Here is an 11,201-nt window from a genome sequence, read left to right as displayed (position 1 = left end):
AAATAATTACTTAGATTTCTCTGATTAAATTTGTTTTAATTTGTTGATTTTCCAATATATATAAATGATTTTTTATGTTTGTATCAACTTTACTACATTGAAATATTATTAAATCAACATTCACTGCTCAAAAGAATAAAGGGAACACTATAAAAATGCATCCTTAAATGCTTTATTCTCTGCATAGTTACATGGGCTGACAACACAAGCACGCAAAGATTATTAATGGAAATTAAATGCATTAGCCTATGGAAGTGCTTAGTGTCAACCTGCTTTCATCTGTCAACAGCTCAGGGCGTTAGCAGAGAATTTGCCAACCTTGGTGTTCTCTAGCCAACACAAATGTCTTGAATGGCATCGTGCAGTAAACACAACCCCCACCTGTAGGTGTCAGGCCCTCACACCACCTTATAAAGTGTAGTACAAAGGAGGAGGTAGTGGTCCTGATACAGGCAGGCTCCACATCTCCTGATGTACTGGCCTATCTTCTGGTAGCGCCTCCATCCTCTAGAGTCTAGACACAATACTGACAGACTGCAAACCTTCATGCCACAGCTCACATTGATGTGCCGTCCTGGTTGAGTTGCACTGAACTTGTGTGGGTTGTAGACGCCATCTCATGGTACCACTGGAGTGGCAACGCTTTAAAAGTCACCAAAACATCAGCCAGAGATCATAAGGATGGAGAAGTGGTCTGTGGTCACCGCTTGAGGAAGCACTCCTTTATTAGTGTCTTACTGACTGTCAGTTATTTACACCTGTCGTTTATTCAATCTGCACAAAAACCAGTGAAAATGATTCAGTCAGTTTTGCTTCCTGATTGGACAGTTTGATTATACAGACGTTTGATTAACTTGGAGTGACATTGAGTTGTTTAGGCGTTCCCGTTATTTATTTTGACACCTTGGAGTGATTTTTTTTTTATTTTCTTGACTGGAAAAGATGGATTTAAGGGAATAAAAATAACCAACAACCCATTTTTACATGGATACTAGGATTTTACATTACTTTTGTTAATTTATCTATTTGTGAAATAATTGAAACAGTTTCAGATCTGAATGTATTTAATTCAATTTTTTTTTTACAACGTGTCAGTGCAATATAACGTACTGAGAAACCTTTCTGTGGTAAAATGACAATCTGCTGTTACAAGAGAAAACAAAAGATCACCTTTTCTCAATTAAAGACAACTTAAGAAAAACACAACAGGCTTTTAGAACAGAGTGGACCACCAATGAACAAGAGACAAAAGATTTATAGCTAAAGGTGATCAACGCAGAACCTGTTGGGATAAAATAAAGTGCATATAAGGCTGTACGCTCTTTGGATGTTTCCCAACTTCATGTCAGAACTGTTTTCCTCTTCTGTTCACATCTACATTTGCTCAATTTTAGTTTCCTTTTATAATTTGTGCTAAAACAGTCACAATTTGTTGTAAAATAATTTTTGGACTAAATATCTCACAGCTCAACAATTTATAGCAACTGGAGAAAATCTTAACATTTAAAAAAAAAAGTCAAAACGTCATTACCAGTTTTAGCTTATTTTAATAATCATTTATAATCTCAGAACAAATCCAAAAAAAATGCTAAATTTAGGAAGTGAAATACCAGGACAAACAACATGCGATGATTCTCCCCTAAACTTTGTTTTGTTCTTTTAGCATCGTCTGCATCACGGCGAAGTCTCGAGCTTCTTGCGGCGTCCGGATGTATGAATCGATCTCACTGTCAGAGATGTGATCGTCTTCGCTCACGTGCAGCGCCGGCCGCTCCGTTTTCTTTTTCTTGGGATTGACCACACAGGGCGGAGCGAACAGAACTCTTTTCCCCCAGTTTTGAGTCGACCCTTGTGCTTGAGGGTCACTTAGCTCCGAAGGTGATTTTGGACTCTCGTCTTTATCTCCCGCCTCATTTTCTGCATTTACAGAGGATGTGGCGGGAGTCTGACCTGCATCCTCGGTGACCTCGGAGGAGGGGGTCTCTGCGGGGGGAGAGTTCACTGGACATTTCTCCAGCAGAGAGAGCTCATGGGCTTTCATAGCTCTCCTTAGCAAAGAGTAGCGGTGCTGCAGAATGTCTCCCACCAGACTAACCACATTATCCGGAGTCAAGACCTGCTTGTACCAGGGAATTTCTTTTCCCAGCTTGCACAGCATCCCCTTCATCTCCGTTATCCTTGGCCCGGCGACTTTAATCTTCTGCACTTTGCCCAGCCTGCAGAATTTCTCCAGAGACATCTTGAGGCGCTGTGGGTTCGGTTTCAACGACTGCCAAGCCAGATAAACGGCAGCCATCATGATTGGTAGTGGATGCCGGCCCGTCACGATCCAGGAATCTGCCGCCAGCTCCACCAGGGCGACGGCCCGCTTCGTCAAGACCCTGGATTCTTCAGCCAGTTCATCAGGAACGTGTCCGGGGTTTATCTTGTACCTGTGCGAAGAGAGGAAAATATGTGGCTGAACAGTGTGGATTTGTCTAAAATGATCAATTAAAGGCCCTCAATGAATCATTTAAAACCCTGACAGGCTGATATTCCTCCAGAAGCTCATAATAAGTCCAGAGAGGCCAGACTTAAAATTTTATCAAGGCAGATCTGAACCTCAGGCCAAACAGAATAACTAATGGGAATTCAGAGAGATCAAAACTCAACCAAATAAGAACAGTTTTATTCAGCTAATCAAAAATTAAACAAGAACCAAATCCTTAAATATGCCAAAATCAACACATTCATGTTGTCTATCTAAAACACGTGTCAAAGTCAAGGCCCGGGGGCCGGATCCGGCCCTCTGGATAATTATATCCGGCCCTCCAGATCAATTTATTTTAGTTATTAATGGCCTGATGTTATCTTGCTCTCATTTATAACTTGTATCCTTTTGACAAAATATATTGTTATTGAGCAAAATATTGAAAGTTATCTAAGATTTAAGTTGCTTTATTCTGGAATAATACTCCTGCCTTTTTATTATTCAGAATTATGTTAAAAAAGTACAGCTTTAAAGCTTTCAAAAATTGGCATTCTGCTAGCTTTTTGGACTTTTTTGGCATTTACTAAGATTTTTTAGACTATTTTGGAATTTGGCTAATAATTTAGCTACATGCTAGCTGTTTTGGCTAATTTAGGCTTTTCGTTTTAAGTTTCTTAGGCTGTTTTGGAGTTAGGCTAATATTTACACGTTAGCTGTTTTATCTAATTTAGCCTTTTTTAGGCTATTTAGGAGTTTAGCTAATATTCCAGCAACATTGTAGCTGATTTGACAAATTTAGGCTTTTCTTTAAGTTTTTTTTAGGAGTTAGGCTAATATTTACACGCTAGCTGTTTTGGTTAATTTAGGCCCTTTTTTTAGTTTTTTTAAGGCTATTTTGAAGTTAAGCTATTTTTTCAGCTACATGCTAACTGTTTTGGCTAACCTAAGTTTTATTTTTGGCTAATTTAGCATTTAGCTAATATTTTAGCTGGCTATCAGCTTCAGTGTTTTCAGCTATCAATTTTAGCATCTTCAGCTATTAGCACTAGCATCTTTAGCAGCCAAATTCAGCTTACAGCATTCACACTAGCATTATCACAGGTAATGCTATACATCTAGTTCATATAACTTCAAAAGAACACTTACTCTTGACAATGAGCTTCCATGACATCTGTGACACTGAAAGCAGGAGCCTGAATGTTAAGAACTTTGATCATCTCGTGGTAAACCTCTCCCACCACTGCTGGGTCGTCATTTAGCAAGTAGCTGACGGTGTTCAGGGTGATGGGCCATCTCTGCTGTCTGCAGCTCGCAAGGACACAGCAACCTCCCAGGATTTCTTTCCTCTGGAGCGTCACGTTGAGGAAAGTCTTGTGCTCATAAGCCTGCCTGTAATACGTCAGAGAAAGCTCCTCGACTTCTTTGCGGACTCTGAGAAGGCGAGACATTTCCTTTACGCGCTCCATACCTACAAATATGCAAATAAAAGAGACAAAAAAGATTCTAAATATGCTAGAAAATAATTTCTGTATGCAGAAAGAGTACAAAAGTAGAGGGGAGACGTCACCTTGTATTAGGTTGACGCAGGGTTTTTTTTTCACAACTGTCGTCCTGCTGTAGCTGATTTCTGCGAAAAGGACACAAACAAAACAAAATTCCACGTCAAACATGATTTATCCCCCATATATAGAACAGCAATTTATTTCTCATACATTGCAATGACATGAATACACAACAGAAAAGACCAGATTTAAATAAACAAGACCGAACACAAACCAAATCCTGCTTCTCATCAACCACGTTTGTGATCTACAGTCAATTACTGCTGCATGTATTCACAACCACGAAAGCCACTCCTCCTCCTCCTCCTGCACGCCACTCTGATTGACTCAACAAATACCAAGACTAATTCTCTATTATGCTCATGTGGGCATATTCTGGAGAAAAACAAACCAGCATAGTGAGATGCTTCCCTTTCTTTATCAAGTTGCATTCTGAAGATACCGCTGTGTGAACATTGTGTTCTCAGACTTAATGATTTGTGTCAGCCTGGCAGGGATATTTATTCACAAACTGCAATTCAATGTAATTTAGTCTGCATAAAAAGAAAATGAGTTTTTTTAAATGAAACAGTAAAGAAGCTGGACTGGTCTTCATTCACGATGTCGGAAAAAAAATAAAACAAAGCTTTTTAGTGTGTATAAATAAATCATTTTAATTCAAAGCACAAAAATTCCCTTAAATGTACAGAATATATATATATATATATATATATATATTTACTTAACTGCAGAGCAATCTGTCAAAAATGAGATGTGTTTAAAAATCCTGTGCATTAAAGAAAGAAATACTTGATGAAAAAAAACACTATAGTTTAATTTTAGATTATCAAAAATACTTGAAATGCAAATTATTCATGAATTTATTAACCTTCTAAACCCGTTTTTATTCCTTTGGGGTCATGGGGTTGCTGGAGCCTAACCCGACTACTTATGGGCGAAGGCAGGAAGCAGGTCGCCACTCTGTCGTAGGGCCACAATCACACCCATACACCTAGGAATAATTAATATTTTTAAATATCTGCGGCCAACAACAAATTCCAGCCTTGTACACACTTAAAATAGACATGGGCAATAATGTAGTGTGCATTAGCCCTGCATGTATTAGTTGCCAGCATAAATTTTCATCACTTTTTGTGCTGGCTGCATGTAAATACATGCAAATAACCTTATTATTTAAAGAAACAATTATTTACTCAGCATCCAAATACTCTTCCATTTGGGATAAATACAATCTTAGTTGTAATCAAATGTGTTTATGAAACCAGCTGTGAGACAAAACTTCACTGTATCTCCATAAGAGAGCGTCTGATAATGACAGGCGGCAGGAAAGGCATTAAAAATTGTCAATCCTTTAAAAGATTCAACACATTTATGAAAGGTAATATTATAAATAGATATAAGAAGCACAACAAAATTCATCGCTAAGTAAATTTGGAATTTTTTTTTCTTTTGACAATAATGGATTGTTTTCTGTGTTTATATTTTATATTTCTGTACAAATACTGATTGTATAACTTGAAGTTTGGACTGAAAAAAGCGGGCTCACTAAGCTGTCAAATTTACACTTTTATTATTTAAATATAATTTAATGACATTTTTATTTTATTTTATTTTATTTTTTTGATTAAGTAAGTTGAATTATCTGACACATATTAGGCATAAATGTAGGTCACAGACAGACAGAGGGGTTCCTCGACATCCTCACCCGGGCCGTTATAGGGGTCTTGGGCCAAACTCCCCTCAGAGACCACGGTGCCGCAGTCTGCGCACACCTGCTGCGCCTGACAGTACAGGTTATCGTTCACGATGTTGGAGGAGCCGCAGCCCGGACAGCGCGTGTTCCTACGAGGCATGATCCTTCCACGCAAACCTCCGTGAAGTTGAAGTTCACTACACTGGGGGGAAAAAAATACTACTCTATATTATCCAGAACGAAAAACAAACGTTTGCTTCTTGGGGCCGGTTGTGTGCACCGGAATTGTGTCCGGGTGGACACATTAAAATTCTTAAAGGTTCCGCTTTACAAACCAAAACTATATTTAGCTGGAAGGATATTTGAGGTATTAAAAATAATAACAATATTAATTATTATTATTACAAACAATAATAATTATAAATAATAAATAATATTTAATATAATTAGTACATTTCAGTATGCTCCTAAAAAAAGGCACAACGTTAACCTTAAAATTTATAGTGCCTTTTGTTCATCTGCATGTGAGTTCTGTATCTGCTAAGTTCGGGAAAAATATTCTGAAATATATTTATAAAGTTATTTTCTCAATCCCAAGTCCCTGTACAGCGCTGACATCTCACTAACACAGTCACCATAAGTTATCTGTTTTTTACATTTTCTTAGCATATCTATTCACAAAGAGTGGTATCTTCTCTTTTAATAACTCTAAATTTGTTTTGCGTTTTCAACTCAAAAATTCAAAAGCAACTTCAAAATGACAGTTTTGAGATTAGACCAATGTGGGAAAGCTAGATTTATTTTCTAATGATGTTTAACATGATTTTTTTTATATATAAAACATTTTTACTATTTGATTTATTCCTGATCATTTGAAAAGCTTAAGAAATACTATAAACATTAAATGTTTAAAAACTGTTTTTATCTTGTGCTGCACCCTTAAATTAGAGAGTTCCATTACATTACCTTAAGACAACAATACATCCATATTTATGATTTGCCATTTTCACAAATCGATACAATAGTTGGTTGTAAATAACTAGTTTAAATAATTTATTAGCAACTGAGAACACCCTTTATCACAATGGATATTTTTAGAAATGCACATCAGTAAAGTTTGAACATTAAAGTTAAAAACTTTACATGATCTCACCACCGATAACTGAGGTTGGAACTCAACTACTTAAAAAAAATCCCTTTTAACCTTGAATCCATCCCAAAGCACAATAAATTCCTTTAATGAAATGTAAGAAAAATGTTTGGATTATATTCAACCATAACAATAAACTGCAATTTCACACAGAAAGTAGAAGAGTGTTTAAAATGTTACTTTTATTTCAAAAAATAGAATACAGCAGTAATTTAATGATACAGTAATTCAGTATTTAACATTTCAGTTTCAAGAGGCTGATTAAAGTGCATTTGAAATTGGCAAATTATTTAAATCTTTAACATTTAGGACAGAAAAACATCCTTTACAGGTGTGTTGTTCAACAGTGTAGTAAAAGCTATTTTTCATTGGAAGAAAAAAAAGACATTATGAATCATTTTGTTTTGCCATCACGTACAGTATAATAAGAAAAAGAAAATTATATACTCGCATGAGGGCATTTAGATTGTTAAACAATTAGACACAGAAAATCTGAGCTTTTACTGTCAGATCAAGAAATTAATTTGTTTCAATTTTCTCATATTCATTTCTCAAAGTATCAACCTTGATGTAAAGCAGCTACAAAGACAGATCAAGTACCAAAGCCTTCTTAATGAAAAATTCTTTAAGAAGTAAAGTTAGGAAACAAACTCACACTAAAAGAAACACACATACTGCAAGAATAAAGTAAACTTAGGCAACTTTCTTAGGGACGGCAGACAAGGACATCAGGATACTTGGCTGCTCCTCGATGACGCGCACCAGTAAGTTGTCGATATACTGTTCCAGCTCTGATATCTTCCCCTGTTTCTCCAAGAGCTGGCTCTCCTGTTTCAACACCAGACAGATCAGTTCCTCCCTGGTCAGCTGGGAGTACGGTCCTGTCATCACAGTATCATCAGCCTGTGGAGGAGACGGTTGAGGCACTCGGTAAACGGATCAAAATATAAAACGTAGAGGCAAAAAAAGGGAAAGCTACCTTATTTTTAGCCTGCAGTTCGTAGCCGATTCCTGGAGATTTGGTATCTTCTTGAAAAGGTGAAGTAGAGGGCTGATCGGAAGGATGAAGAGGTTTCACTGGAAGAAGTCTATAGGAAAAAGAAAACAAAATAAACTTTAAAAGACAGTCTTGGTGTTCCAGCTGCTTGATTTTAAAGAATAAGTTATAAATGGCAACATGGATCCTAAAGGGTTCCACACTAAACAAAAATGATTAGTGATTCATTTATAATCAATTATGATGGCAAAAAAGAAGATGATATTTAATACATTTAGAAATAAATGAGCTAAATTAATGGTACTGGGCTCACCTGCGTGAACTTGGAGGTTTTTCTGGTGTTTTCATGTGCTGAGAGTCTTTGTTTGGACCATTGTTCACATGCATGTGACCTGCACCGTCACGTTGTTGGTCATTTGTGTCAGCTAATCCTTTATTTATGAGATCGTCTCCACCGCTGGCATCACTCTTAGCGGGCGGTGCAGGAGCACGAGCCATCTTGGAGGATTTGAGTTTTGCTCCATCTGCCGTCAGCGCTGGAGGCCAGCAAACAGGAGCAGAGACGGAGGAATCCTCTTGATCTGAGAGTTCATCCTCAAATGGGTTTAAGCCGTGAATAGGCAAAACTTGTTCTTTCTCAGTTGCACCCATTTGGGGAATTTTGCCGGCAGAAGAAATTGTTTTCAATTCAGACGAGTCTTTTGCAGCAGGTTGAGGTCTAGTCGGTGCAGGGCGTTTGCCATGTTTGGCTGTCAGGATTTCAGAGGTTGGAGTTGAGCTTTGCGTGTTTTTCGAGTCTGCCGGAGGCTTGTTCTGCAGAGGGATCTTTTTCATCAAGCGCGCAGAGACCACGTTGCCAGTTTTGACGTCACTCTCTGGGTTTAGCTTGTTAATTTGTGCCTGCTCAGCTACATCCTGCGCTTTCCATCTTTGGCTCCCATCTTGGTCACTTCCAGGAGGTCGAGGAGCTGGCCTCTTCTCCCTCTGAGTCCTAATCGGGTCCGTTTCTTCACAGGAAACGGGGCGGCTTCCTTCCGAAACCAGAGCCGGATCACATCTGGAAATGTGAAACAAAGCAAGCGTTTAATGAAAAGGAATCCAACAAAAGCAATGTGCAGACAAATGCAATTTAGCAGATTTGAAAGATGTTCAAAAAGAAAACAGTGAATCTTTGTGGGTTTGTTGTAGACCGAACAGAACGGGTGAATTCAGATGTGCTTATTTTCCTTCAAAAACATCATATTAAAGTAAAAGAGAAATTCCTACACTTGCTATTCTAGTCTTGGTTAGTCGAGCTCAACTGAAAAGCTTATTGCAATCAGCAAGAGTGTGCAACCATTTTCACATCTTATTAACATGATACCTAATATAATGAGGCAAGACAGTGCAACGAGCACAGTCCCTGCTGGCCCGGTTTCCAAACTCATACAAGCTTAAACACAAGCACAAAGCTGTTCAATATTAATGCTGGTGTCAGTTTAGGTAGCATTTAAAAGGAGAAGTGAATAGAAGAACTGCAGCAGATATCCGGAACAATCAGATAATCCTCGGTGCTCATGTAAATGAGGATTTTTAAATTATGTTTACTTCCTCTCTTGCAAGTCAGGATCCAAATCAACATTTACACCACATGTTAACCATTATGTCTTTTTGGAGTTTGTGGTTATTTACTAAACCACTTGAGAAAATAGTCTGATAATTACAGATTTTTGGGACAACTAAAGGGAGTCATTTTTCCATCTATTCCTACAAGCAAGATTAAGGTCAATGCCGGTTGTTGTGCAGGCATGAGATACCCAAAGAGTTTCCTGTTTCCAGCAGCTCAAACTGCAAATGTTCCCCTCTTATTTATCCTTAGGTTTTTGTTAAAAACTTCCAAGCAATCCAACTTAAAACAGTAAAATAAAACCATCAGAGGCACACATTTAGGAATTAAAGATATATTTTTAGAAGTAATTTATATTGACTGAACTCTATGGTAGAATCTACAATTATTACTCTAAAATCTGCTGTAGTTTGCAATATTCTTTAGATTTTGTGCATTTTCTTTTACTTTGAATTGATATAATATTTAGGTAATTGGTAAAATTAAACACACTTAATAAACAACCTATTTATTTTACTTAAAAAAAAACTGATGAAACAATTTGCATCCAATCTATTAGAGCAAACTTGTTTCAAAATTTTGAATAAAAATATCTCAAGTCAACAACTAAAATAAATAAATAAATAAAATAAATTTGAGTTAACTATGCTTAAAATAATTCTGCTTTTTATAATACCTTTGCAGTGCCAAAACGACATTTTGAAAAAAAAAAAAATTCTAAATTTTTGAAAAAAAAAAAGTTTTTTAAACGTTAATTAGATGTTTCTGTAACATTTTAGATAATGTGCTGCTCAACACTTAACTAAGATAGTTAATACATGTGATAAGACTTTAAGCAGTTTACACATATGGTCTCACTTTAGATGTTAATAATTCTGAGTATGTTAATAAACCTTATTTGACTTATTGTGCAAATAAATGTCTTGCTAACCCATATAAACACATGAATAATGTTTGTTAATTTGTTCATAAAGCTCGTTAAAAAAAAATCTTATTAAAAAGTGTTACTGATTTTTCAATTATATATACACATGAACAAATATTGTCTCCTCCTGGAAAAACCATAAGGTATTTTGTATGTAAACATACATGATGTTGCTGTAATAATTCTGTAGGCTCCTTCCTCATTTATTCTTTAGTTACCATAGTTAGATGTTAATTTTTGTACAAGCATTTAGGTACATTTAGTATTTTTTTAATAAATTGTAAACATTTCTACTGATTAAATAGTAATTTAAACAATTTAACTCTTGTATGAGACCCCTTGAAATAAAAAAATGATAGAAAAGAAAAACAAAACCTTCAGTTTTATGTCATAAGATGAATTTAGTGTCTATGTGACTGCTCTGAATACAAATATTGGGAGGAAGATACGGCTTCATGCTAACTGGTTTAGAACAATCAAGGTTCATTGTGTATGCAGATTAGTTGCAGTAAACGAACCTTTGATTTACAGTTTCCTCTTTGCCTCTTTGGTTCTGAGATTCAGAGGAAAAGTTGGGAGTTTCCTCATCAAATGGATTTGTAGAGATCAGTTCAGCAGCTCTTTGCGCCTCCTTCAGCTTCCTCTCCTCCTCTTCTTTCCTTAACTTCTCTTCTTCTTCAATCTTTTTCTGTTCCTCCAATCTCCTCAGCTGTGCCAACCTCTCATTTTCTTCCTTTTCCTTTCTAGCCTTCTCCGCATCCTCCCGTCTCCTCTTTTCCTCAATCCTTTCCTGCTCTT

At 36.7% G+C, this 11,201-nt stretch overlaps 2 protein-coding genes across 2 annotated transcripts; both read right to left on the bottom strand.

Moving 5' to 3' along the window:
* Window positions 1-1,059: 1,059 nt before the first annotated feature.
* Window positions 1,060-6,041, bottom strand: brf2 (BRF2 RNA polymerase III transcription initiation factor subunit). The gene is made up of 4 exons (XM_024257725.2): window positions 5,738-6,041; window positions 4,038-4,097; window positions 3,617-3,938; window positions 1,060-2,432 (listed from the first exon to the last, which is right to left on the bottom strand). The coding sequence occupies exons 1-4, from the start codon at window positions 5,883-5,885 to the stop codon at window positions 1,640-1,642; spliced, it is 1,323 nt and encodes a 440-aa protein (XP_024113493.1). The 5' UTR covers window positions 5,886-6,041; the 3' UTR covers window positions 1,060-1,639.
* Window positions 6,042-7,040: 999 nt separating this feature from the next.
* LOC112136197 (trichohyalin) lies at window positions 7,041-11,201 on the bottom strand (the record flags this gene model as incomplete). The annotated part of the gene is given in 4 exon segments (XM_024257832.1): window positions 7,041-7,778; window positions 7,855-7,963; window positions 8,186-8,929; window positions 10,922-11,201. Coding segments are annotated over 4 exon segments (1,343 nt in total), but the record flags the coding sequence as incomplete, so codon positions are not given.

Source organism: Oryzias melastigma, linkage group LG12 (assembly GCF_002922805.2).
Source record: "Oryzias melastigma strain HK-1 linkage group LG12, ASM292280v2, whole genome shotgun sequence".
Lineage (NCBI taxonomy): Eukaryota > Metazoa > Chordata > Actinopteri > Beloniformes > Adrianichthyidae > Oryzias > Oryzias melastigma.
The sequence above is the reverse complement of the archived record's forward strand: the minus strand, read 5'-3'. Positions and strand labels throughout refer to the sequence as shown.

Bases quoted from the DNA above. Each gene is read 5' to 3' on its own strand.
- brf2 (XM_024257725.2), bottom strand. From the start codon at position 5,885: ATGCCTCGTAGGAACACGCGCTGTCCGGGCTGCGGCTCCTCCAACATC. The intron at 3,939-4,037 runs GTGACGTCTCCC...GCATATTTGTAG, and splicing joins CTGCGTCAACCTAATACAAG to GTATGGAGCGCGTAAAGGAA. The intron at 2,433-3,616 runs GTAAGTGTTCTT...CTCTTCGCACAG, and splicing joins ATGGAAGCTCATTGTCAAGA to GTACAAGATAAACCCCGGAC.